Source organism: Syzygium oleosum, unplaced genomic scaffold (assembly GCF_021117445.2).
Source record: "Syzygium oleosum isolate NSW1041296 unplaced genomic scaffold, Sole_v2.1 Sole_v2.05, whole genome shotgun sequence".
In the NCBI taxonomy this organism is placed as follows: domain Eukaryota; kingdom Viridiplantae; phylum Streptophyta; class Magnoliopsida; order Myrtales; family Myrtaceae; genus Syzygium; species Syzygium oleosum.
Window position 1 is genome coordinate 10,086,697 of NW_026607489.1, and position 27,212 is coordinate 10,113,908.

General features: G+C 42.2%; 5 protein-coding genes across 6 annotated transcripts; 2 read left to right on the forward strand and 3 right to left on the reverse strand.

Moving 5' to 3' along the window:
• The first annotated feature begins 1,514 nt into the window (after nucleotides 1–1,514).
• LOC115681641 (coatomer subunit beta-1-like) lies at nucleotides 1,515–6,188 on the forward strand. Its single transcript, XM_030605636.2, has 4 exons — nucleotides 1,515–3,775; nucleotides 4,246–4,758; nucleotides 5,006–5,091; nucleotides 5,674–6,188. Exons 1-4 carry the CDS (start codon nucleotides 1,712–1,714, stop codon nucleotides 5,876–5,878), a joined length of 2,868 nt encoding a protein of 955 aa, XP_030461496.1. The 5' UTR covers nucleotides 1,515–1,711; the 3' UTR covers nucleotides 5,879–6,188.
• A 1,081-nt stretch (nucleotides 6,189–7,269) lies between these two features.
• On the forward strand, nucleotides 7,270–10,143 carry LOC115681771 (exocyst complex component EXO70A1). Of its 2 annotated transcripts, XM_056311192.1 has the most exons (2): nucleotides 7,270–8,486; nucleotides 8,568–10,143. In XM_056311192.1, the coding sequence occupies exons 1-2, from the start codon at nucleotides 7,944–7,946 to the stop codon at nucleotides 9,981–9,983; spliced, it is 1,959 nt and encodes a 652-aa protein (XP_056167167.1). In that variant the 5' UTR covers nucleotides 7,270–7,943; the 3' UTR covers nucleotides 9,984–10,143. The 2 variants fall into 2 exon arrangements, with proteins under 2 accessions (XP_056167167.1, XP_030461698.1); XM_030605838.2 differs by having other exon boundaries at nucleotides 7,278–10,143.
• Nucleotides 10,144–13,303: 3,160 nt separating this feature from the next.
• LOC115681728 (glutamyl-tRNA reductase-binding protein, chloroplastic) lies at nucleotides 13,304–17,844 on the reverse strand. Its single transcript, XM_030605768.2, has 5 exons — nucleotides 17,274–17,844; nucleotides 17,044–17,124; nucleotides 14,682–14,786; nucleotides 14,394–14,543; nucleotides 13,304–13,954 (listed from the first exon to the last, which is right to left on the reverse strand). The coding sequence occupies exons 1-5, from the start codon at nucleotides 17,658–17,660 to the stop codon at nucleotides 13,727–13,729; spliced, it is 951 nt and encodes a 316-aa protein (XP_030461628.1). The 5' UTR covers nucleotides 17,661–17,844; the 3' UTR covers nucleotides 13,304–13,726.
• A 776-nt stretch (nucleotides 17,845–18,620) lies between these two features.
• Nucleotides 18,621–21,724, reverse strand: LOC115681594 (uncharacterized). The gene is made up of 8 exons (XM_030605580.2): nucleotides 21,524–21,724; nucleotides 20,990–21,218; nucleotides 20,752–20,814; nucleotides 20,429–20,565; nucleotides 20,259–20,296; nucleotides 20,102–20,147; nucleotides 19,658–19,822; nucleotides 18,621–19,151 (listed from the first exon to the last, which is right to left on the reverse strand). Exons 1-8 carry the CDS (start codon nucleotides 21,666–21,668, stop codon nucleotides 18,988–18,990), a joined length of 987 nt encoding a protein of 328 aa, XP_030461440.1. The 5' UTR covers nucleotides 21,669–21,724; the 3' UTR covers nucleotides 18,621–18,987.
• Nucleotides 21,725–22,595: 871 nt separating this feature from the next.
• On the reverse strand, nucleotides 22,596–26,350 carry LOC115681606 (probable xyloglucan glycosyltransferase 5). The gene is made up of 5 exons (XM_030605599.2): nucleotides 25,074–26,350; nucleotides 24,133–24,441; nucleotides 23,766–24,056; nucleotides 23,379–23,492; nucleotides 22,596–23,282 (listed from the first exon to the last, which is right to left on the reverse strand). The coding sequence occupies exons 1-5, from the start codon at nucleotides 25,716–25,718 to the stop codon at nucleotides 22,671–22,673; spliced, it is 1,971 nt and encodes a 656-aa protein (XP_030461459.1). The 5' UTR covers nucleotides 25,719–26,350; the 3' UTR covers nucleotides 22,596–22,670.
• Nucleotides 26,351–27,212: the final 862 nt, after the last annotated feature.

Sequence of the window (27,212 nt, forward strand, 5' to 3'; positions counted from 1 at the left end):
TTTTAATTAAAAAAATCTGACCAAAAAAAATTTTAAAAAAAAAAAGAAAAACGTAACTAGACACTCATAACTCTCAGCTCTCTTATCTCTGGACACTCATTTGATGGGTACCCACTTGATTTATGAATGATGTGGTTAATAGAACCAATCGTAGTATAGGAATTGTATGGAAAGTTATGTTCTTTTCTTTTTGTTCCGTTGATCCGATGTTGGTTCACATATTTTTTTTTATTTGTCCAGGAAAACTTGGTGGGACCAGTTCCATGGACCCGCCCTAGAACCGGACCGGACCGGCGGTCCGGTTCCCGGGCGGGTCCATGGAACCGACGGGCGGTCCTCGGTCCCAAAATTGAAGACCCTGTGCGGGTTGATCCTAGGGTTAGGGGGTGAACCGGCCCAATCCGGACCATGCTCACCCCTAGTATTTACAGTGTCATCGTCCCTAAACTAACTAATAGTGACCCGTAAATCTCAATGCGCTTAATCAATTTGACAGTTACTGCTATACACTAAATTGCATGTTCCTTAGATAACACGATTTTAGCACCTAAAAATAGAGGGGAAAAAACCACCAAAAACCCCAAACTTTGCCATCTGTGACACATTTACCCCAAACTTTTTTTTGTGACACCAAAAACCCCGAACTTTGCTTTTTGTGACACATTTACCCCAATGTATTTACTCCATGGGCAATTTCGTCTTTTTTGCTTTTTTTTTCCTTTCCGGCGAGGGGGGCCCTCGCCGGCGTCGAGCGAGGGCGGCCCTCGCCGGCGTTGGGCAAGGTTCGCCCTCGCCGGGTGAGCGAGGGCGGCCCTCGCCGGCGTCGGGCGAGGTGCGCCCTCGCTCGCCCAGCGAGGCGACCCTCGCCGGCGTTGGGCGAGGGTCGACCTCACGAGTCGGGCGAGGGCCGCCCTCGCTCGCCCGGGCGAGGCGGCCCTTGCGGCGTCGGGCGAGGTTTGCCCTCGCCTAGGCGAGCGAGGGCGGCCTCGCCCAGGCTCGAGCGAGGTCGACCCTCGCCCGACGCCAGCGAGGGTCGACCTCGCCTGAGTCGGGCGAGGGCCACCCTCGCTTGCCTGACGCCGGCAAGGCCCCCCCTCGCCGGAAAGGAAAAAAAAGAAAAAAAAAGAAAAAGCAAAAAAGACGAAAATACCCATGGACTAAATACATTGGGGTAAATGTGTTACAAAAAGCAAAATTCGGGGTTTTTGGTGTCACAAAAAAAAGTTCGGGGTAAATGTGTCACATATGGCAAAGTTTGGGGTTTTTGGTGGTTTTTTCCCAAAATAGAGTCATCTATCGCCCTTTTGTTTTGAAGAAAGTTGAGCTGCTTCGGGACCAAATCGAAAACCGGGGGCAAAGTGGAGGGACCTAATCTGTCACCGTCTCTGCCCGGAAGGAAGGACCAAATTGGAACAATAAACTCGTCTCGGGTCTCGAATCGCGATAAGCCAATTCTTCAGGGGCCGACGAACGTTTTACAATCTCCTCCCCGACCCAAATCTCAGATCTAGCAAATCACTCCCCTCTCTCTCTCTCTCTCTCTCTCGTTTTGAAGAAGAGAGTGAACACGAAGAAGAAGAAGAAGCGACGACGGCGACGGCGACCCTCTCTGTCTAAATTCGATCAGATCTCGCGGCGGAGCCACCATTTCCTTCGGGTTCCGGCGACCGATCCGGCGATCGCTCCGGCGAGGACGACGGCGACGACGACGATGCAGAAGCAGATGGAGAAATCGTGCACCCTCCTCGTCCACTTCGACAAGGGGGCGCCGTCGCTGGCGAACGAGATCAAGGAGGCGCTGGAGGGCAACGACGTCCCCCTCAAGATCGACGCCCTCAAGAAGGCGGTCATGCTCCTCCTCAACGGCGAGACCATCCCCCAGCTCTTCATCACCATCATCCGCTACGTCCTCCCCAGCGAGGACCACACCATCCAGAAGCTCCTCCTCCTCTACCTCGAGATCATCGAAAAGACCGACGCCCGCGGCAAGGTCCTCCCCGAGATGATCCTCATCTGCCAGAACCTCCGCAACAACCTCCAGCACCCCAACGAGTACATCCGCGGCGTCACGCTCCGGTTCCTCTGCCGCCTCAACGAGGTCGAGATCATCGAGCCGCTGATCCCGTCGATCGTCGAGAATCTGGAGCACCGCCACCCCTTCGTCCGCCGCAACGCGATCCTCGCGGTCATGTCCCTGTATAAGCTCCCCGATGGGCAGAACTTGCTGGATCAGGCGCCGGAGATCATCGAGAAGGTGCTCTCCACCGAGCAGGACCATTCGAGTAAGCGCAATGCGTTCCTCATGCTGTTTAATTGTTCTCAGGAGAGGGCTGTGAATTATCTGTTCACGCACATCGATAGGATTAATGATTGGGGGGAGCAGCTGCAGATGGTTGTTTTGGAGTTGATTAGGAAAGTGTGTAGATCCAATAAGGCTGAGAAAGGGAAGTACATTAAGATTATCATATCGTTGCTTAATGCCCCATCGACTGCGGTGATTTACGAGTGTGCCAGCACGCTCGTGTCGCTATCCTCTGCGCCAACGGCGATAAGGGCCGCAGCAAGCACGTATAGCCAGCTGCTGTTGTCGCAGAGTGATAACAATGTGAAGCTGATCGTGCTTGATAGGTTGAACGAGCTTAAGAGCTCACACAGGGAAATTATGGTTGAGCTGGTGATGGATGTACTTAGGGCCCTTTCAAGTCCGAATCTTGATATTCGGAGAAAAACGCTTGACATTGCTCTCGAGTTGATTACTCCTAGAAATGTGGACGAGGTCGTTTTGATGTTGAAGAAGGAGGTTGTGAAGACTCAAAGCGGTGAGCTTGAGAAGAATGGAGAGTACAGGCAAATGCTTGTGCAAGCTATTCATACTTGTGCAATTAAGTTCCCTGAGGTGGCAAGCACAGTCGTGCATCTTCTAATGGATTTCTTGGGTGATGCCAACGTGGCTTCTGCTTTGGATGTTGTAGTCTTTGTGCGTGAGATTATTGAGACGAATCCCAAATTACGGGTCTCTATCATAACCAGGCTGTTGGACACTTTCTACCAGATTCGTGCTGCAAGAGTTTGTTCTTGCGCCCTTTGGATTATTGGTGAATACTGTCTCTCCCTCTCGGAAGTTGAGAGTGGCATCGCTACTATTAAACAGTGTCTTGGAGACCTCCCATTCTACACAGCAGCTGCTGAAGAGGGTGAGGCACAAGATGCATCAAAGAGTTCTCAGCCGGTGAATGTGGCGGCTGCATCTTCTAGGAGACCTGCAATACTTGCTGATGGGACCTATGCTACCCAGAGTGCAGCTCTGGAAACTGCCATGTCTCCTCCAACCCTTGTTCAAGGCTCATTGACATCTGTAGGAAACTTAAGATCACTGATCCTTTCAGGTGATTTTTTCCTTGGGGCGGTTGTGGCGTGTACCCTGACAAAGCTTATATTGAGGTTGGAGGAGGTCCAACCATCAAGGGTGGAAGTTAACAAAGCGACCACACAGGCCTTGTTGATTATGGTATCTATGCTACAGCTGGGTCAGTCGCCAGTTCTTCCACACCCAATTGACAGTGACTCTCATGACAGAGTCATCCTTTGCATTAGGCTGTTGTCCAACACTGGTGATGAAATAAGGAAGATATGGTTGCAGTCTTGCAGAGAAAGTTTTGTGAAGATGCTTGCAGAAAAGCAGCTCCAAGAGACGGAGGAAATCAAAGCAAAAGCTCAGATATCTCATGCTCAACCAGATGATCTGATTGACTTCTACCACTTGAAGAGCAGGAAGGTAAGCAACATTGCTTTTCTTGTCTCTCTGGTTTGAGTTGAATCTTGTGCTAGTAGAGCTAACTAATGGTCGATATTAAGTGATCGATACTCATGCTTTAGAGCTCTCTTGGTTTCTAGTCATTAGAATTCTACTTCCTGATCTTTCTCCCATGTCTTTTTTCACATCTGGTAATCATGAGGTTTGGCTGTACTTGTGCATTCGCTTGCGTCTTTTCACCTTCTCATTTCGTTCTCTTTGGTTACCGAGTCAGAGTAGTTCATAACAATAACGTGTCATGAGCCTATAAGAGCTGGTCAATATCTGTCAATCAAGTTTGTGCAATTTTCTTTCCTTCCTCTCCCTTTCTCTTCTGCTTGTTTTTGGTTAATACTTATGGTATGTTTTGTTTCTGGCTTTTGCACTGTACATCAAATAACTATGCACTGTGAAGGTTTGGGCACTTAGTCTTTGTTAGCATACTTTTTCAGGGTATGAGCCAGCTTGAATTGGAAGATGAGGTCCAGGATGATCTTAAACGTGCTACTGGAGAGTTCACAAAGGATGGAGATGATGCAAATAAACTCAACCGCATTCTTCAGCTCACTGGATTCAGTGATCCTGTCTATGCTGAAGCATATGTGACGGTTCATCATTATGACATTGTGCTAGATGTCACTGTCATTAATCGCACTAAGGATACTCTTCAGAATTTGTGCCTAGAGCTTGCAACAATGGGTGATCTTAAACTTGTGGAGCGCCCTCAGAATTACACACTTGCTCCAGAGTCAAGCAAGCAGATAAAGGCAAATATAAAAGTCTCTTCCACAGAAACTGGAGTAATTTTTGGTAACATTGTATATGAGACTTCATCAAATGTGCTTGAAAGGACAGTAGTTGTGCTGAATGATATTCATATCGACATAATGGACTACATTTCTCCTGCATCCTGCGCTGATGCTGCTTTCAGAACCATGTGGGCTGAGTTTGAGTGGGAAAATAAGGTATGTCTGTGAATATATGTCCTTGATGTTTTGCTTTATCAGTTCCATTATTGTTTGGCTAGAACCTTCCGTTGGTTGTATTACTAAATTAGTTATTCTTGGGGAGAGGGCAATCCTTCATATTTTAGAGGGTCTTACTGTGTCTTTCTGCTCATTAGCTAAATGTTTTGCCATCTGATTTGTCTCCATTTTCTTCTACTTACCTTTTTATGTGTTCTGTTCCGCTAACATCTTATATTTTGTGTAGGTTGCTATTAATACTGTTATCCAGGATGAGAAGGAGTTTTTGAACCACATCATCAAGTCAACTAACATGAAGTGCCTCACTCCTCCGTAAGTCGCTATTTTGTCGTGTGCTGTTCCACAGTGTTCCTTGTGCATGGATTTGTTTTTTGATGTGATTTTGTATGTGCATTCTCTTGTTTCCATGTTTTTAAAAGTTATGGTGGTAGCTGACATTAATTTAGACAGATAGAGATAGCAAAAATTAAAGTTCTTGGATGAATGAGGTGATAGGTCAATTGGTTGAAGTATAAATCTGTGATGTGGCAGAAGTCAATATTTAGCGATCCATTTGAGTTCCATCCTGGAAAAGTGCTGTCTTTACTGCCTTATAATTCCACTGAGATGCCAGGTTTTGCAGAGCAAGAAATTTGTGGTCTTTGGTAGTTCAACTTATTTAATACTTCTGATTGGAGTTTGTGGCATTGAAGATCTGTGGAGGGCTTAATATGAAGTTTTTGAAATTTGCTTGATTCGAATTTTGTTGCAGTATATAATTCATTTTTTTGTAATCTTTATGTCTTTGTTTATCGATCACAAATTTTTCTTTTGATGTCTTTATTTCTGGACCTCCGCCTTTTTTGGATAAAGATAATTTGCTTGCCCTGATTATTTTCGCTTATTGAACAATAGGTCGGCACTAGAAGGTGAATGTGGTTTCCTCGCTGCTAATTTGTATGCAAAGAGTGTTTTCGGTGAGGATGCTCTGGTGAATGTGAGCATTGAAAAGCAAGTCGATGGAAAGCTTAGTGGATATATCCGGATACGGAGTAAAACTCAAGGGATTGCTCTGAGTCTTGGTGATAAGATTACTCTGAAGCAGAAGGGAGCGGCTTGATGGAACCAAAACTGTTGAGTTGAGAGTTATAGTATTCCTTATTCAATTTCATGCATGTGCTTTTGTAGTTGGCATAGCATTCTTCTCTCTTGATTATCACTATGTCATTTTGGTTAGAGAGACTCAGATTTTGTTTAAAATTAATTTTCTTTTGCAACCCTTCAGAGTCGATTTCATTCTGATGTGCATCTTGAATTTGTGCAAATAGGTATAGATACGGTATTGGTGCGCTGCCAGTAATCAAATGAACAGATCATTTCTCGAGCTAATATTTTAATGGATCGACTTCTGATCCCATCATTTCTCCTTATTTTATTTTCTTACTTTCCTTCAGCTATTGGTATTATGACCTGTCCTGCTGAAGTTTTTCCTGGTTCCTGTGTTGTGAGATTATTTTTTAATTCTTATAGATGATCACTGTCGGCAGGGATTTTGATAAATCAATGTATTATCCATTACTAATGAGTTTGAGGTGCGAGAGAATTTGCAGATTGTTTTAATGCTAGAAGATTTGTTGCGTCTGGCTGCTGGCCAGTGATGTTGGTTTAGCCTCCTATAGCAAGTTCACTGCCGTTGATTCGAAAGTGCATTACGAGGTCACCGATCCATTTAGCATGCTATTTTTTGCCCTGTTCTGTTTCTTTTAAGAGAGAACAATGGGCAACTCCCGTGCCGATATGTTTGTAGGTTTCGGGGGGTTGCCAAACTTGTGTTACACTTAACCATGTGGATGAGGGAGGGAGGGAGGGAGGGAGGGAGGGAGAGAGGGGTGGATGTCTCTTGCGTTAAGAGTGGTTGAACCGAGTCTTGAAAGTTTCTGCCAGATGTTTGCTGACCTCAGATCTTCTCAAAGTACATCCTCTTGAGTTGGTGTCCGTTTGGCTACTCCTTTCGGTTATGCCTTTCAAGATATCATTTCGTTGGTGGTTAGGGAATTGTTTCAGTCCATTCAAGGCCAAGGATTCAGATTTGGTAGGCTCCAAATTGCAGCACTCTTGGCCATGAATTCACTTTATCTCGCACTTTAAATTCCCTTCTTTACGCCTGCCGTGCATTCCATGTTGCTTTCAGTGAAAATCAAGTTTTTAACGTAGTGTCTCACGGTAATTGATCCGCGGCTTTTGAAGACCCCTGCAACTCTTACAACTGCAACTTGCAAGTGAAGTAGATGAGCTGTAACTTCATTGATAAATTGAGGGATAAGTGCACCGAAAGTCCTTAAACTTGTCAGAAAATTGCAATTAAATTGTAAAATTTTCAAAAAGTGCAATCAAGTCATAAAAACTTGTTAAGTTAGTGCGATCAAGTCCTAAAACTTGTTAATATTTTTCGTTTGTCAAGTTAGACGGAATTAATGAAAGGACTTGATTGCACTCATTTGATAAGCTTTCGAATTTGATTGCACTTTTTGAAAATTTTAGGGCTCAATTGCAATTTCGTAACAATTTTTAGTACTTCTAGCACACTTTCCCATTATTAAAGAGAAAGTCCAAATGACAGAACAAGAAGATCATGTCTTTTGACAAATTGCAGTTTGATTAACCATCTGGGGAAATCCTTGTCTCTTGGAAGTGTCGACTTTAGATGGTCAAGATTCGACCTGGATAATCGGAGAGGACTTGTAGTCACCGGGAGGATGACTTGTAGAGTGCAGGTTAAGATCACGTAATTGACTAGACTTGGGGACCACCTCGTTTGGGTTTGCAGACTTCAATTCTTTCACACAACCTTTCGCTTCCACAGTACAAGAAAATTGTGTGCCCCCAAAGGTTTTCCCTGCTGGAGGGAGGGGTGTGCAATTAATCCAAGCAAGACGATGGTTGCATGTTGGTTGAAGTTATATCGGTCTAATAGATATGTTTGTTTTGCAAGTGAAGTTTGGTTTGAATTCAGGGGTCTTCTTTTCACTTACATTTGGTGAGTTGGTGAGAAAGTAGATGTGCAGTGTAAAGGAAACTAGCAAGAGGGGTGCTTGTTTTTTACATGCAATGCGCAGAGGCCATTTAAAAGGCCGAATAAGAAGTCTTATCGGCTAGGAATCCTGAGCCGGGACTTGTTCTCAGTCATGGCCGAGGGAAAGAGCATCGAGAGCCTTGTGGCGGCTAGAGACTTGTTGAAGACTGGCCTCGACAAGTCGAGGGCTCTTGGCCTTGAGTTAGATGAAACGAGTCTAAGATTGGAAACGGTGGGCCAGAGATTGCTGTCTCTGGAGTCTGCATTTAGACCCATCTCTCGGAAAAAGTGCACATTCCTCGCAATTGGAGACCACATAGAATGCGCTATACGACCGGCAGACGCTGTCCTGAAAGTTTTTGAGTCAGTTCGTGAGCTCGAGAACTCGCTGTTGGCAAGCCCTTGCTCTAACCTACCGTGTTATCTTTCGACCGTGAGAAAGCTTGAGCAGGCACTGAGATTTCTCTCTGACAACTGTTTGCTAGCAATTCAGTGGTTGCAGGGCGTGATCGAGCTTTTGGAAGACAATGGGATGACCAATGAACGCTATGTTTCAAACTTGAAGAGTTCATTGAGCATTCTCCAAGATTTGCAATTTTGTGAAATGAAGTCGCGTCATGACGGAGGAGCTCTCAGTATCGCATTCGACAAACTAGTATGTGAGTTTAAGCAGCTTCTGACAGAAAATAGTGTTCCTTCTGCATTTGACTCACTGACAGAATGTTCTGGGACAAAGGATGCCTGTGTCCCTTCATCACCTTTTCCAGCATCTGCCACACAGAAGTTGCAAGCCATCCTCGAGAGATTGAATATGAGCAACCAGCTCGAAAGCTGCATACATGCTTATGTCGATGTCCGGACCCTGAATGCTAGAGCAAGTTTACAAGCTCTCCACTTGGAGTATCTCGAGAGTCCAACCTCGCAATCTGATGATGAGCAGATAGTAGGGAGTGACATGGAAAGGTGGAGCAAGCATTTGCAATATGCTGTGAAGCATGTCTTTGAGCATGAGTATAGACTGTGCATGCAGGTCTTTGAGAAACTGGGGCAGGAAATTTGGACAAGGTGCTTCGCAATGATCGCTTCCCACGCTGGACTTGCAGCGTTTCTCCAATTTGGAAATAAGTTCACGGAGAGCAAGAAGAGCCCTGACAAGCTGTTAAATCTGTTGAAAGTTTTTGCAGTCCTGGACGATCTAAGATCAGATTTTACTCAGCTCTTTGGTACGAAAGCATGCACTGAAATCCAAACCCTGACAAGAGCTCTCATCAGAAACGTCGTTCATGGTGCTTGGGAGATATTCTGGGAGCTCTCCTATCAAGTGGAACTGCAAAGGCAGAGCCCTCCGCCATCAGATGGCAGCGTTCCTCTTCTTGTGAGCTTCGTTACGGAGTACTGCAATCAGCTGCTGGGCGACATGTACAGGCCCACCATGATCCAGGTCCTGGTGATCCACAAGAGCTGGAAGCATGAAAAGTATCAAGAGGGGCTATTCACCAATCAGATTTACAACGTCGTGAAGGAAATTGGGCTGAACTTAGATGCATGGTCAAAGGCCTACCACGACCGCACACTCTCCTTCCTCTTCATGATGAACAACCACCACCACTTCTGCAATCTCAAAGGTACGAAGCTTGGCGACATGATGGGCGAGTCTTGGCTAAGAGCACACGAGCAGTACAAGGATTCCTTTTCCACGCTCTATTTGAAGGAGAGCTGGGGAAAGCTTCTAGCTCCTATTACACAAGCTGCTACCAATCTAACAGCTGAAGAGGAACTGATTGATAGAGACCTTCTCAAGAAGAGGCTGAAGGCATTCAACGAAGCCTTTGATGACATGTACAAGAAGCAATACAATTGGATCATCTCTGATGAAGATTTGAGGGAAAAGATGAGCCAGCGTGTCGTGCAGGCTATCGTGCCTATTTACGGGAGTTACATAAAAAAATACAGAACTTCTTTCACTCCAGACGACAGTGCCAACCGCTATATTAAGCATTCTGTGCAGAGCTTGGAAAATATGCTCGGCTCTCTCTTTCAACCAAAGCACAGAAAGCTCGGGAATAGTCAAAGTGTCGCGACGAATTTCCCCATTGACAACATAAAAAATGCAATGACCAGTCAGCTCTACCTTACTCTAACTGCTGCTTAGTTTTATCTTCGGTATGCTCTTCCTATGTACAGATGGTGGAAGGAAAGCATACATCAAGTGGATACTTGTCCTTTCCTAACTTTGCGCAGAGTATTTAAGGCTCTTTCAAATGATCATGTAATTATAGTCAATGCAGTACTTTCTCTCTTTCTTGTGAAAATATGGAGGGGTTAACAGGTCTGTTCTAGCGTCTCCCAAGGATGCCACGGTTCCAACTAAGAATTGTGGATAGATAGTCATGCTGATCTTTTTGGCTTTTGCAACGACATATATTGCAAGCTTCTATCTTATGAGTTCAGCTTTTCTGCAAAAAGTATGGAATCGTGATGGCATGATACATAAATGTGCATGCAAATATGCATCGTATTTGCAAATTGCAATGAAACAGGGAGATGCATTAATAATGTCTAGCCTTATCTATTAGAAGGAAGCTGAAAGATAGTGCCAGTGCAGCGATTACTACTTTAAGAACAGACTATCTTGAGGTTCAAGAGAGAGAGGGATTCTTTATCAGTGCCATGAGGACGAGAACTGAGAAAACTCACATGGTTCGCTGCAATGCTATGAATAGGCGGATGAGTTACGTCCTCCGCTAATCCAGAAGGCATATAAAGATGAGATCAGTGGCTATGGTACTCTAATTAGTGAAAATTACTATGATTCTACCTTACTGTAATTCCAATAAATAGTGAAATCCATATGGACAGTTCATCAAATTTGACATGGGATCTGTGTACTGTGAGTGTGTACACTCCTGCTATTGTTCTTATTTGAGCAAATTGAGTTCACCTTTAGTTGACAATCGCATTTCGCCTTTCACTTTGGCATAATCTCCTCAGTCACAAGCATATCATTCTAGGGTTATTTAAACATTACTTCTTAAGTCTAATTTTCTGAGATGTCATCTAAATAAATGAAAGAGTCACCATCATCTTTATTTATCTGAACCATTTTTGACATAAAATACTTTGTCAACACAAATTTTCTAGTGGGAACCCAATGTAATTAATTAATGGAAAATATAACTCAATCTCCTTATTTAGACATCCCGTCCAATTTGGGACCACCTCATCTATTGAATTGATGGTAATCCGTGGTAGCTTTTCCGGAGTAAAGCGCTACCTTAGTGGACACCTCCCTCATTCTTTAGTCCGGTATTTCCGTCTTTCCCTTTTATGATGCTTATTCTGTTCCAAAAGGAAAAACCAGAACACGTTAAATGGTAGACCCGTCAAACGAGTGAATTGGATGAAATCGAAAATGGTCCGATCCAAATAGATCAATTTAACCTGTTTTGATCCATTTTCATGTAATGTAAATCTAGTAGCTCATGCCCAACACATACTCGATCTGATTCATACTGATAGAACACTTCTATATCTAACCAAATCTTAAGAAAATTCATTCTTAAACTGAGGTAAGAGTACGGAGTGAGTAAGTGCCAGATCAATTAAGAAAGAGTAGTAGAGACTTGTTGAATCTAAATAAATTGTAAATTCATTTATGACCCGTTTACGACTCATTTATAAATCATTTACAAAATATACCTAACTCATATAGTAATTCAGGTCTATTCACATGAGAAAAGTAAATCATGGGTATCATCAAAAGGCCACACGTGTCCCTCTCCTCCCCATTTCCTGGTCTTGTCCTCTAGGAGTACTTGCCAAACTCGAAGATTAAAAAGTCTCTGAAGAAAAGAGCAGGAAGTTTGAATCTTCGATGTACAAATCACCAAGTGGCAAGAGACCACCTACAGTTCTTGGCTTTAGATTAATGCCCCCCAATGGAAATGTTAGGAAGTGATGAATATAATAACAGGGATCTCCGTATTCTAGTTCCTTCGCCCTTAAAACAATAGCCAGAAAAAGCAGAGTCTACTCTCGAGCACTTTCCATCCTGACCCAGGATCATTTCTTTCCCAGGCATCATCCGCCATGGCCTCGCCGCCGTCGAACGTGATCTCGGTCCTCAGGGAAGCCACCCGGATACCAGCCAGGAACCAGAAGCTCGCGATCCAGGTCGTGCTTCTCATCTCATGCCCATCTTTCCTCCTTGTGCTGCTCCATTACTCTCTGGCGGGGCCTTTGCTGGGGAAAGTCGAGGATGGTTATGAACAGTCGAGGTTTGATCCCGGAGACGCGAGAGCACTTGCCCTTCTTGAATCAGTCTTCGTCCTGGCCTTTTCCCTCGTTTCTTTCTCCGGGATGATGTTGGTCGTCAACGGGTCAACCTTCCCTCACGCCGCGACACCCCTGAGCCTCAGGGATCTGGTGTCCCGGATCCGGTCCCACTGGAAGAGACCCTTCCTCACATGGCTGTGTGTCTCTGTTTGGACCGCTGCGTACGCCGTTTTGCTCTTTTGCTTCATCCAGTTCGCCAGCTCCACGCGGGCCTTTGACGGCAATCTTGCGTGGGTGATTGGTGTCGTCGCAACTGTGGCTGCAATGCTTCTGCTGTACTTTTACCTTGCGCCTAAATGGGCTCTTGGGCTTGTCATTTCTGTCGTGGAGGATGATTGGCAAGGCATGAAGGCGCTGGGGGTGAGAGCTGAAGAGCTGATCCGAGGGAAGAAAATGGAAGGTTTTATTCTTATGTTGGTGTTAGCTCTGTTGAGTGTCCCCATCTACGTGCTGTTCTATGTCACGGTCACGGACGACGAAGATCACCTCGCCCTGACGGTCAAGGCTGGTTTTGGCTTCTGCATAACGATCCTTTTGTGCCTGGTGAGCTCCTTCAGCTATGCAGTGTTCACCGTGTTCTACTACGTCTGTGGTCAGAGGCCAGGGGAGAAATTGGAGGTGGAACTAGGACACGGGTATGATTCAGTCCCTTCTAATGTTGAGGTTGACCTTTCTGGTCCCTGATAGAGTTCTGCATTTCACATGTGATTGTTCTTGAGCTTCCTAATGTAATTTCTATCATCATTGATGGGTATCATGTCTGCTCTGTAGTACATGGACTAGAAGAATGTATTATATTGCTCAGTGACCAGAGTAGAGAATCCAGAATGAGTACGAGCGATGAGTATCTTCTAGTTAGTAGTAAAGATCATAATGAGTATCGAAAGACATTTATCGTCTGTTGAGTTTAATTAAATAAACCTGAGCTCATTCTTGCTGATCACTTCGAGTTGCTTGTGGAGTCTTATTGCATAGTAAACAAACCCCATCACTGATATCTAGACTGAAGGGAAAAAGATCATAGTGAAAGTTTTGCACTGCACACCCCCTCCTCCCACAGAGTCTAATGAGGCATTTATATAGCTTCTTCCTAATTGCAGATAAGCATCCAAAAATTACCTCAGAGTTTCACCGGACTTAACTCAGAATGAAATACCATCTTTATTGCCCTTTGCTTATGGTATAAAGCAATATGCATGAACAATTACATGATTCTGTGGTGCAAATGAATCTAAATGGAGGAGGCCTTTCTGCCAAAACTTTTGCAATATTGCATAAGGTAACATTTTAGCACAACCACCGCTCGCCACAATTATCCAAATGACCAGCCTAGATTTCCAATTTTGACCAACTAAGACACAATACAATCTTCCTCAAAATTGAATACACAAAATGGTACAATCAAGCACCAAATAATCGCCCGAAACTTCTCTTTCTTTTTTCCGTCAACACCCAAAACTTCTCTGAGATTGGACAAAACTCCAGGAATGAACAAACAAAAGACCTGAATCCCAGCATTGCCTTCAACCAGGAGGGGAGAGGATACAAACTATTTATCATCTAAGCTATCTGCTTTAATTGTTCCACCTTCTTAAAATCGGGGATATGGAAATTCTTTTCTACCTCCCACGCAATTTGAGACATACAATTGAAAGATGATTTTGCACCCTTCTCATCCGTAACTTCTCTTGGAAAAGGAATGCGGACATCGAATATACTACTCGGAGGGGAATGGATGCGCACATCAAAGCCTAACCGGTCAACCCATATCATTTTCGCCTCAGACACCTGCAAACATGTACGAATCCCTTGAGACAACACCATGAAGAAAGATGCACATGTAATGCAATGACACCAAGAAGTAAGATCGTTACAGGCTGAATGCATAGCATCACTCAGTCATGCAGACATTAAGGCCAAATGCATCAGGCTCAAAGTGCTTAATGCCATCTTATTCTTCTTCCTCATACGATTGTCAGTAATAACAGTTGAGATCCATTTTCTCTAAATGGCCAATCGAGCCAGATAGGACTGCCATTATTCTTCAAAATAAATCAAACAATTATTCATTTGTCAAAGGCCTCTGCATAGTATGAGAACTTAAAGAGCCACTTATCTTTTCACTAGCCTTTAGTTTTGAATAAGACTTGAAATATTCAATGTATGCAATTCCAATTGAACAGTTCTGATATAAAGTTCAAGATAGCAAAGTGAAAATAATGCGTACCTGGAAGTCCAAATCAACATACACATTGCAAAAGCGATAAACATCTTCCATGTTATTGGTGTTTATCTCAGTGACAATCTTTTCAGCAAAGTCTCGAAGTGGATCAGGGGCTGCACTTTTATAATCAGATAAGGTGACCCATATGCCATCCTGACATAGTGCCCCACATCAGACAAGTGCACAATACGTTTTAATATCAGAAAGGTTGCCATTGCTCTACTGCAGATTAAAAAGACTGACAAAAAAGGAAACCAGGACAGAATATGCAGAAAGACAAATTTAGCATACCTCCTTAAAGTCTTCAATCTGAAGTACCTTTTCCACATCTATGTAATACAATTGGTCTTCCTCAGCTTCCGATCCAAATCTCTTTGTCCACGCTGAAAGAAGCCGCTGAAGGAAAGTGTTCATTGTCACCCATACGAGAATGCACGTAGTAAACTCAGATTATTACTCATGTGCTCCCATATAGTGAAAAATATTTAAACTTTAACGACGACAAATGAGTCTCTATAGCCCCTATTGTCAGGTGATAGTATCAATTATCAAGCGTGAAAGCTAGACTAACCTAATGTAGATATTCAAATCCAAAGCACTCTCCGAAATGTTAAAACGTCACAAGGGTATCCATGTCAGCTACAACAGCTACAGAAAACAATTGCAAGCACTTCAAGACTCCTCCATACTGATAATTTTAACTCTTCCAATCAGTGGAGAATGTCTGTTTCCCAGATAACAGAAGGCTATCCAAGGACAATGTTTTACTTTTTCATTTTCCACATTCGAAAAGTAAAGAAAAATTCACTATGAGGCACCGAGGGCTGCCAACCCATTTACTGAAGGAACTAAAATCCATGAGAGCAGCTATACCAGATAAATACCTTTTCAATGCTCATGGATACTTAAATTTCGATTCTACCCAGTATCCATGAAAAATTAGAAGACTAGAAGCACTAATCATGCCTTTCTCTGTAATCTACATGCTTGCAGATTTAATTGCCATAATATGATCACGTGTCAGTTTGAACTCAACAATCCAGGTCACAAACACAACTAGTTTGTAAACGAGAAAATTCGTCTCAAATGAGAGGATGGTGGGAGAATCATCTAAATATTTGAATGGATTTGGATCCTACCCATAATCAAAGCTCTAGGTTACCCATTATGAGCATGGAATCTGTGGATAGCCAAAATATCGGCAAATTATACAGCAACTGGCAAAAGAGCCTCACTTCTGCTACCTTGCTGTTGTAGGTCTCTTGATCAGCTCTTCTTACATCTCATAAAAGTAGAACTGGGCTTTGAGCGTTATGATGCATGAATGTTCTTAAAGTAATTTTATTCAATGACTTATGTACTCTATCATGCCCACCAAACAGAAAAGAAGAATAAAGATTCAGTCTTGGACTCTAGAACTGTTAGAAACATCTTTTGTTTGAAGGTTCTGAAAAATGAAAAAGGAAAAAAGAATCTGTCAAGAGATATGGTTTTATGAAATGAGGTTTCTTATTAAGCATGGCTCCACATGATTAAATTTGATTTCAAGACAATGAATTGCTAAATTATTTGTGCTCTGCCCTGTGTCAGAAATTATTTTCTCCCAAGCCACTGCTAATATTTATTGGAAAAATAAACAGACATAACTTGCCCAACACTCTGATACAAAATTCAGTGGGTAGAAAACATATATGCATCTCTCTATTGATGGGCATAGCTGTTTCATCTCCATATCTTTTTTTTCCAAGGTCAGCATAGATGAGCCTTGAGGATGTCGGAGTGGTCTTAAGGGAGGAGTATAAACAGAATCATACTGGAACGAGAGTTATATAAAGCTTGATCTGTATGTTATTCGCCCAAATGATTGTTAAGCTTCTCCTAGCTTCACCTTAAACACAATCTTTGCAGGTTTTTCTCAGATACTTTTCTTTATGTTGAGATTTTTTTAAATGAAAACGCTAAATAAAAGATTTTTATGCCGAGTTAGGAAACAAAAACACCATCACTCGTTCTCTCGAGAGGAAAGAAAGATAAAAGACATGATGAAGAGGAAGGCCCTACACCAACCGCCATTGCATCTTTTAAGACAATGTATAACCGAGAAATGGAATGTGTTAGTTTCATGTTGCTAGGCAAGGGCCAACATGAGAGGCTTCATATTTTTGAAACAGAATTTTATGGAGAAGCAAAGGATTCACAAAGCCGATCCTGAAAAAGTTTCAAAACTTCCACAACTAAGTGCTAAACCATTCATTTTTCAGGAATTGAACGTGTAACTACTAACTATCTCACACTCATTGTTTGAGGAGTTTCAATAAATAGGGAAAGAGGACCAGGCAAGCCTATAGATAACCCAAAGATGAGGGAAGCCATTATAAGCAAAAGACGAGGGATACCATTCAAGTATGGCTTCTGCAAACAAAAGGGTAGCAAGAGTAGCAAATTAAATCCAAGAAAATAGAAATAATAAAAACCACGATTACATCATCGCAGTAATGTACATCTACCTCACTCAAAAGCACAATTCATGAACTAAATGCAAAGGTTAGCTGAGAGCTCTAGGCAGCTCCTGTGCTCATAACAATGCGACACTTTTTCCATGTTACGAGAGCATGTAAGAAAATTAACTCCGCTGACAACAAAAGGGCATTACCTTTGAAAACATTCTATCTCCAGGTTTAGCAAGACTGCCCTGAATTGTGCACTGCGGAGTCCGTAACCCACACTGCTTCAACTGATTCAATAATCACCAAAAAAACCAAATTTCTCCCGATCAGATAACAAAAACATAAAGAGGAAATACCAACAGCTTCATTATTTCAAGCGCACGTAAACAAGATAATCTTGAAGTGGGAAAAAAATTTCAAAACTAAAAAAAGCAACCTGAACATGAAGACTAGACCTCTTGTCAACAGGGAACAGCCTGTCGGCCTCATTCAAGCACAAGATTGGAGTGCCATCAGGCGCAACCGCGAATCGAACGCTGATGCCCAGAGGCCAACCGTCGTGGGTCAACGTCGAGAGCGTTCCCTCGGAGGACAGCTCCACGATGGTCCTCGAAACTTCGGCCGGAAACGGCTTCGCACTGGAGGACAATCCCAACCGAGTGGCTTCGGAGACGGCGGAAAGCGAGCATTTCAGGGTCTTGAAGCAGGATAACTTCGGGAACGAGCACGATTTTCGTGGGAAAGATTGGGCCTTGAGGTCGGGTCTGAAAAGGGTCGGTGAAGGAGTGAAATGGGTCGTCAGAGATTGAGCTTGAAGCAGCATTTTTGAGAGAGAGAGAGAGAGAGAGAGAGAGAGAGAGAGTTTAGCTATAGAGCTGAAAGATTCAGGAGAAGCAATTCAGGTAAAGAGTCGATTGATGGTGATCATGCAAGAAAGGAGGAACCAAACTATCACAAAGATCGGATAGAGAGAGGAGGAGGAGGATTGTGTCTTCAGTTTTGATTATTTGTGGTCAGCGCCAAGTCCCTGAGGAACTGTACAACGACGCCGCTCAGAGAGTCTGGTATGCAACTATGAATATTTTAGACCGTCTGGTCTTTTTGATGATCCATCCACTCGTCTCCCTTCATATGACAAACAAGACCATGAGATAACGGCACAAACATTCTCTTAACTTTGATTCAATGTACAATTTGATTCCTGAACTTTTAATTTTTTTAATGTAGTCTCCGAACTTTAACCCAATATGTAACGTGGTCCCTGAATTTTTAATTTGTTCAATATCATCCCTGAATTTTTGATACATGTTCAATTCGGTCCCTAAATTATATTAAAAGTTCAGGGACTACATTGCACATTGAGCTAAAATTCGGGGACTACGTTGAATAAATTAAAAGTTCATTGACCAAATTGCATATTGGATCAAAATTTATGGACTGTTTGTGTCATTATCTATTGATTTAAATTGATCGATCGCACCACGTCATAATCATTAAGCGACAAACCTACATGAGATTGATTTCTTAAGTCCTCAACAATGTGTCACAGAATTGGTGTTCATTATATATTTGTTTGTGATTTGATCCTTTTTTCTCTTTTTTTTGGCGCTGACGCAAATTTACCAACAAAAGTTAGCTTAATCATTGTCGATGTGAGTTATGGATATTATGTAGACTCGACTATAGCTTTTCTTTAATTGATTAACTAGGCATATAGTATAGTGAATCAGTGCGAAGATTCACGGCTAAGGTGAAAAAGTATATAGAGAGCATAATACGACTGTAACTCAATATCTCTAGGAGGTGTGATTCCATTTAAATCTCTGAACTCAATCCATGCTAGAATCTCTCAACAACAGTGGGTTCACCGCATTTTCTTTATGTTGTGCACAGGCGCCTACATGGCTTCAAAGCCACAATGCTTACGGTCAAATCAAGCTCCTCTTAGTTTGCTTCTTCACCCAGTATCCTCACATGATCAGAACAATGAGAAAAGCTCATCTTGACTCCGTTGCCGGTATCGCGCGTACAGATGATTCCCAAGGGCAGAGCATAATTGGTTGAACTAAACTAGAAGCAGTGGTCATAAACGGCTTCAGAAGAGCAGTGCAGAGAGCGGGAAGTAATTCGATGCCAAGAGGTCCTCATCCTCAGCATGCTGCATAATCCTTCACCATCAGAATTTCGTCGCACAACTTTTGAGGCACTTGCTGCAAATTCTTTCCTTCTTGCCATGCTTGTCCTACCAAGACTCCAGGCCCAATGTAACGAAGGTACACGACAACTTCATCGTTGAAAGGATAAGGGTGCTTCCCTACAAAAGAAGAGGATTATGAAAGTGAATTAAGTTCTTGACTTGAACTATAGCAAAACTAAGAGTCTTTAAGTCAGTTTCAGAGTCTTTGTTATCTGATATATCATGACAAGTGCAGAAACATGACAAATGATTTTGGTCATTAGTCAATTGAGGATTTAAGGTTTTCATTCAGTCAATCGAGAATGTAAGATTTTAAAAGAACCCCAATTGGGTCTCGAGTTCACCGTGGATGGAATTTAGGCATCGAAAAGGACACGTGACAAATAACCAAATACTACACATGGCATGTCGGATTTCCAATGCCTAAATTCGACCCACATGAGCTCAAGACAATTGGGGCTTTTTCAAAAGCTTAAATCTCCAATTGATCAAAATAAAACCTTAACTCTTCTATTGACCAAAGGGCAAAACCTGAAATCCTGTTCTTGCACTTAACCTACATATATTATATTTACAAGAACTCACATCGACCTCTTTGCATCTAGTTGAATGACTGAACCAACCTGGTTTAGGGAAGCTCTCTGGGTAGTCACAGAGATCCAGTAATCCATCGCCGAATTCGTACGCTAGATCACAAGGCTGTTCTGTGGACATTACTTCCTTGACTTGTGTCACCACAAAGTACAGTGGATAAAAGGAACTAGCTAATTGACCTGGTAGCGATTCGCCTGAGAAAGAGGAAGTTCTTAGACCACAGTATCCAGCAAATTACCAACCAACCTTAAATCTGAATTTGGAGTTTAACAACTCGCAAGCAGCAATAAATGAAACAAGAGAAAAGGCCAAAATTCATTGCTTTGGCATAAATGATGAGTAGTTCACCATAATTGTGCTATTCTCTATGAAGTAACCTCAATGGTATATGAATGCTTCAAATTCATGAACCTGTCACTGCAACTGCTATCAAGCAATGTCCTTAACTTTTTGCGAGAGAAAAAAGGGTTTACCAATAAAACGGCCATACTTCTTCTCATCCTTGGAACAGAATATAGCCTGTGTAAGAAACGGCGATTAGTTACATGCACACCTGAGAAGTATCGCAAGAAGTGACTTAAAAACAGGAAGTATGATATACTCAGAACTGTCAAGGAGTCAAGATTTCACCTTTTTGAAGAAATTTATCCAAGCAACAGAGGGAGGACCTGTTTTACAAGGGTTTTAAAAAGAAAATCAACCTCAAGAGGGTCTGAAACTACATAATCTCATATTCAATATTTTCTATAATGCCAAAGGAGCCGTCATCTGTGTTACTAGCAAAAATCTCAGTGTGTTACCTCCACTGGTTCGACAATAGTAATACTCAAGCGATGTCTCTTTAGCTTCGCCAGAGAGAAAACTGGACGCTTTTTTCTTTGCTAACTTAGGATCCTCATAGCGCGTGCCAGCTACCTCCCAGGCTCTTGATATAAGCCTGCACCATATTTCCAGGCCTTTCAGAAACGAAATTTAACACAAAACCACCAGTTCATTTGCCAATAAGCATGCTACATATCACTTTTCATAACTGAAAAAGTTGCAGGCAAACTCAAAGGACAAAAAATCAGCCCTCTCAGCAGCACCCAAACAAACATACTAACATGCTCAAGGGAGAGAAAACCTCGGTTTTAGCAAGTGCAGTAATCGATGGCGCCTTTCCTCCGGAATGTCATCAATTTTCTTCCTGAAAATTTACAAGACCCAAAACTATAGATGACTCCCTTCCCTTGTCAACTTCAACAGAACCCAAGAGTAAAAGAAGTACCCAAATGGGTAAATAATGTCGAATCAAAGAAGTCATGCAATACAAAGTTATCTATTGATCATACATTCATGATGCATACGAAATTTTTCTTTACCATAAGTAAGCAGCTGGGTTGTAAGAACTGGGGTCAAGAGGAATCAACTCCTTGGGAGGGTCAAGAAATGCGACCACATCTTGCTCATCCAAGTAAGCTATTCTACCATTTGGCAATGTTTCGTAAGGTTTATCATCCCACGGCGACAAATATTCCGTCTCGCTTCCATTCACAGCTCTTATTGTGCCTCCAGAGGATGACACCAATCCATAGCTCCACAAATTCAAACCTAAGAAACAAGGTTGAACCATGAAGTCAAATGCCCAGTTATAAAAAATGCACAAAAAGGAACCATTATTGAGCTGAATTCAGGTTCTTCCAGAGTCGAGAGAGAGCAAGAGAAGCACAGAAATTGCTAACTGGTAATTAGGAAAATTAAAAATTCAGGAAATTGATGAAAGACCCACCTTAATTTTGCTCAAAACATGACAAAACAAAGCGAGTATGAGCAGAAAGAATCAAGAGTGCGGGAAAGTTGCAGTCTTTGAATGGGATAAGAGAGAGAGAGAGACAGAGAGAGTCATGAGCTCTCACCTGACGCGAGACGTGGCCACCGTCGGACGGGATGGTGAATTTGGAGCGAAGAAGGAAAGAAGGGAGATCGTGACGGACGGCGGTGGTGATGGGAGGTTCGGCGAGTGAACCAGGAGTTGCCGCAGCTGCAGGCGAGCGCCTCCATTGTTACTCTGCTGTGAGGCGTTCTTTGTTTAGGAGGGCCTTCCTTTTGAGGGTCTTATTTAATATCCTTAGTTTAGCTCAGCAAAAGTCCCCCAAAAAAAAAAAGTTTCCATTGACCCCATAGAGCCCACTTTTCTTCTGTTTTTTTCCCCTTAATTTTGCGATCGAGCACCAGAAACTATCATCATCATTGAATCCGACCTCTTTTGCTTAATGCACTTGATCAATAAGCGGACGATGTTTGGTCTGAGGTAGTAGTAGCCAAGGGTTCTCAGGAGCCGGTGCTTACCCTGACAGGACATGGCATGATTAAATGACAATGAATGATCAACCCAAGCTGACATCTCGAAGCGCGGTGGCTCGGACGGGCATGTACCGTGCTTAGTGCAAAGTTTTTCTATAGGATAGGAATCGATGCAAGTTTCTCTGACCGATCAGGAGCAACTTTTTCGAATGTCCAGGATTAAAATGTTGTCGCCAGTACTTATACAAACGTTTCCTGGTTCATTCTGGATGGCTCTGCTGGAAAAGAGTCTGAAATCTTAAGTTCTGCAGCTTCCTGATACTCCCTTTCACAGGAAGCAAAACGTTATCTAGAGATAGACACTTTGTGTAGTTTGTTAAATGGTGAACAATGCTTGAAATCAAGAAACCGCACCGAAAGATCGCAGCTTCGCCCCATAAGGGCACAAAGTAACTATAATTAGTTGGACTGAGGGAGGTCCATGTTTTTCACTGGAGAACTTGTTGTCGAATAGTCCTCAAAACCTCTAAGAACATGCACCAAATCGTTCTGGAAGACGGACAAAAGCAAGCTCGCAATAACATTGTGCAATGGATGCTTAGGAAAAGACACCTTTTTCAACATAGCATGTGGTTAGCAATTGCTAACATTGAATAAGCAATAAAAATGACAATTTGCACTGGCTTTACAGAAGCTAACCATAGTCTGATACCGCCCCCTATCATTGATTCTAGATAAGTTTTGTCAACCAAGAGGAGCTCATTGCTCCCCAATTAGACCGAGACCGACAATAACGAATGTGAAGCCTTGAAGTAAGAGGAAACAGAAATGCAGTTTTCTGGCCAATACGAGACTCCGAACTGCAGCAGTCAGTAGTAAGAAAGCCACTGCAAGCTCTTTCTTATACATCTTGCTTGCTTTCTTCCGAGTTTTGGCAAGTTCGACAGGACATTCCTTCTGTTTGTTGAGCTTAGTGAGCTCCTCATCGGAAGCTCCTTTGCAGGTTTTACCGGTTTTGTTCATTTCAGCAGAATCCGCCAAGCGGCCTGTTTTTTTGGTGACAATCCACTCGTGTGAACTACTCAGCTGTAGCAACCCCGAAATTGCAGCACTGAATTTGGTCAAGGACATTGTGTTCTCAAAAAGAATGTAAGGGACTACGAAAGGGGTGGATTTTGGGTCGAGGAAAATGTTCAGTATCAACATTATTAGGGGCCAATAATAAATTACCCACGCTGGTAGATTGGCTTCAGGGATGAACGTGGCCAGAGGAAGAATCACGCACAAGAATGTGAGCGAATAGAATGGAAGTATAAGTTTCCTTAGAATGAAGAATAGAAATATCAGGTTTGCTTTCTTCCAGAAAGTGATCTGCAATATAAAGGCGAATTCATTTACTTGCTTTGGTTTTCCATTTGAGATTCAGAAATTAAATAAAGTAAGAGTGAAAGAGCAAGAGTTAATTACCTGGGAAGTTATGATCGACGGAAGGCACAAGCGAAAGAGATTGCACGGACCCGAATGCCATCGGTGTTGCTGCTTTCTATAAGCTTCATAAGATTCAGGAAGCTCACAGAGTACCTAAATTTGAAATTTGATTTAGTGAGAAATACTCTGAAATTATGGAACAAAGTTGTTCACTGCCGACATTTCTTCAATTGTATCAACCAAAAAATTCAGCAGATGGCATTATGTACATTGCATGCAACTTCTTCCTAACATTTTCATGGAATCCCTTATTCTTGTCTGAGTCTTTTTTCTTCAAGGACCACTGCTGATATCTTGAATTTCGAATGAAGTCGCGAGAAGAAGAATGAAACCAAAGAAGAAATCAAGCATCTAGATTAAATATACCTTCACATCGTTAAGGAAGATGAACTTCCAACCTTTGAGATGGGCACGGATCGCTATATCCATATCCTCTACAGTCGTCCTCTCCAGCCAGTCTCCAGAATCTCGAAGTGCTTCAATCCTCCATACACCAGCGGTACCATTGAAACCGAAGAAATTAAGGATCGCCCCATTAACCTGCTGCTCCACTTCAAAGTGGAAGCACCTATCGACATTCTGCATTTGTGTCAGCAAGTTCTCATCCTTATTTACAAAAATCCACTTGGCTTGAACCAACCCCAGCTTAGGATTATCCTGCGACACAGGATGAGAATAGTCATTGAGATGAGCACCGATCGGGAGCTAGAAGAAGATTAAAAGTTTGAGAAACCTTAAAATGAGGGACTGTCTGCTGGAGAAAGTTTGGTTTTGGCATAAAATCAGCATCGAAGACCGCAACGAACTCATACTTTTTCACGTACTCACAGTGCATGGCAGATTTGAGGTTCCCAGCCTTATATCCAGTTCTAACCTGTCTATGCCTATATATAATGTTCACACCTTTTTCGTTCCACTCTGAAACCTCTTTCTTGACTAGCCTCTGTATGCTCTCATCATCAGAGTCATCCAGAACTTGAATAAGCAGCCGATCTTGAGGCCAATTAAGTTGGCAGGCTGCTGTGATGGAATGCTGGTATACCTAAAGGAAGTTTACAGCAGAGTCTGTCATACAAGATGAGGACAGTACACGGCACATAATGCAGCAACACCTTCTCATATTACTATCTTGTATCTTAAGATTGATGTGAAGATCACCCAATATTGAGGGAAAGTACCAGGTATATGAATCCTTTGACGGTGGTAAAGTTTTTGCAAATTGAAAGCACTAAGTTCAGTTCCAGATTGTGAAGTCCAAAGATTAACACAAATCAGCGGTCTTTTCTGTACTCCTTTATAGTATCATTATCCACAGCCAAATCCTGATTCATCACTATCGACTAGCAAGATGCGTACAGTACAAGGATGCAATATTAAAGAGCCTTAATTTAATCATCCTGTCGAAATTAATTACTCATGATGAGTCAAAAGTTGAACACAAACCAGCTTTACGAAACAATACAGTAATGTTCACATGATTTAATATAGCATACTATTTACAGCTTTATTGGTCATATGAATGATTGTTTGTCAGCCTTCATCTTTCTGTGCTGCAATGTTCGTAAATGCTCATCTGATCAAATTCCACCAGATCACAATATGCTTGCAAATTGCAAAGCAGAGAGAAAGATAAAAACAAATGCAAATAGACAGCAGTAGGTATGCAATGCCTACCTCTCTCTCATTGTACATAGGAATTTGAACGAGAACCATCGGGTACTCATACTCAGGACCTTCCATATAGTCTGACCTGAATGGATCTCCTCTGACATTTGGCTTGATCCCTTTGTACTTAATCCATAAGCAACCAAGACACAGCGCTGTGCGGTCCACCGACAGTATAAAAAAGAGTGCTATATAGAATCTACAGAGAGTTTGAGCTAAAGGCACTATAGATTCAGCACGCAACTCCAACCACGAAGCATGGACCCTGTGAAACCACGCTCTGATCTCCGAAGTTTGATTTGTGCGCAAACCAGCACTTGAGAAGTTATTCCACCCTCGGGCAACTGGTTCAATTGCTGGAGCAATCAAAGCCATCACCAGGAATGCTAGAATAAGTCTGAAGAGAAACTTACTTCTGTCCAATTTCGCAGTCTCATCGCTCTCTCTTTGACCAAATAGCAATCTCTTCTTGATACTACTCAACACCCTGTAAAGAACATTTCCAGCAAAGGCCACTGAACAGATGGCCTTATTCGCCTCCATGAGCAAAACCCATTTAAGCTGTTTGGCTCTTTTGTTCCGGTCCTTAACGACTGGTTTCAATGCAGGATCCCGATCACCTGTCACAAACCTAGAGTTGCTGTATCTTTCCATGATCACCCTCACTGGGTCACTCACTCTATCCTTGGAGGCTTTTGACACTTTATCTAAGTGAACCAGGGATTGTCACTATGATCCCAATGCAAACGTTCCAAACTTGCAATAATTTTTTTTTTGATACACTAGAGCCTTTTTCACTAGTAATAATTACCAAAAAAACGACAACTTGCACTGAAGAATCAAACAATATTGCCGAAAGATAACACACCCGAATGACAGTACCAAGAAAATGGCATTACCTCTCAATATTCTCACCTAACACAGTTCAAGGCCAAAACCAATAAAGGGCAAATGATTGGGGTACTTCTTAATAGTAGTGGCAATAAAGGGTTCTGTAGTGTGAGCTACCCCACATAAGAGCCACCATTGCAACATTTTCTGCATCTTTAAGTTTGAATAAATGGCTATCCTCTGGTCGGATTCAGACTACCATTTCTAGCCTTGGAATAAGAACAGACTAGCATGATGTTTGTGTCTTTGCGCTCTCTCATCATATTGCCAATGAATAATTGTGTAGACAAGAATAGATGGGACAAACCTTGAACAGATTGAAAGGAAAGTTAAAAATAAGGTGAACCATTTTACAACAGCAGAAAAATTATGTTGGTATGCACGCACACTGCGAGAGAATTTGGCAACATGTGAATTTCATAAGCACAAATAATGGACTCTTTCCTGACAAATTTATTGGCGGGAATCCTTCAAAGTGAAAGGATTGCTTTGATTGGCTAAATCTGTGCAGCCTAAGGGGCATGATAATATTGCTCCATCAATCACTATGCATGAAAATAGCTTTAATGGTGGTCCATAAACTTTCTGACATACTTGGTGAATTTTGCAGAAGTTCACATGCCAACTTCAGAGTCGCAAAGCTTTAAAAAATGAAAGTTGATGGAGGAAACATAGGTTTCATGCTGTGAGTGCATCTATATGTAGCCTCAAAGACATAGGAGTCACATCAATTCCATCATGGATCTCAGCTTAGCATTAGGATATTCTTCACGAAAGATACCTTTTAAGAGGAGGACCAGTCACTTTAGTTGCTTGCCTCGTATAGAAATATATGGTACCTATATCTATTATCATGATAAAATATTCTATGATTACTTTCATATTTGTGAGCATCTCTAGATCATATTGTACTATTTAGATTAATTATTTCCAAAGTGAAATGGCTAATTTATATGTACCATATTTATGTTTCTTTTCTCTTTTCAACATTTTCCATGCTCCTATATAAGGGATAATAGCTCAAATGGTACATGAACTTTAATCTAATATTAAATGTCGTTCCTAAACTTTTAATTTATTTAATGTGGTCCTCGAACTATTGATAAATGTTCAACGTAATCCCTAAACTATATAAAAATGTTTAAGAGACTAAGGACCATAGTGAACATTGACCAAAGTTCATGAACAATTAACAAATCAAAAGTTCGGAGACGATATTGCATATTGGATTAAAATTCACGGACCATTTATATTATT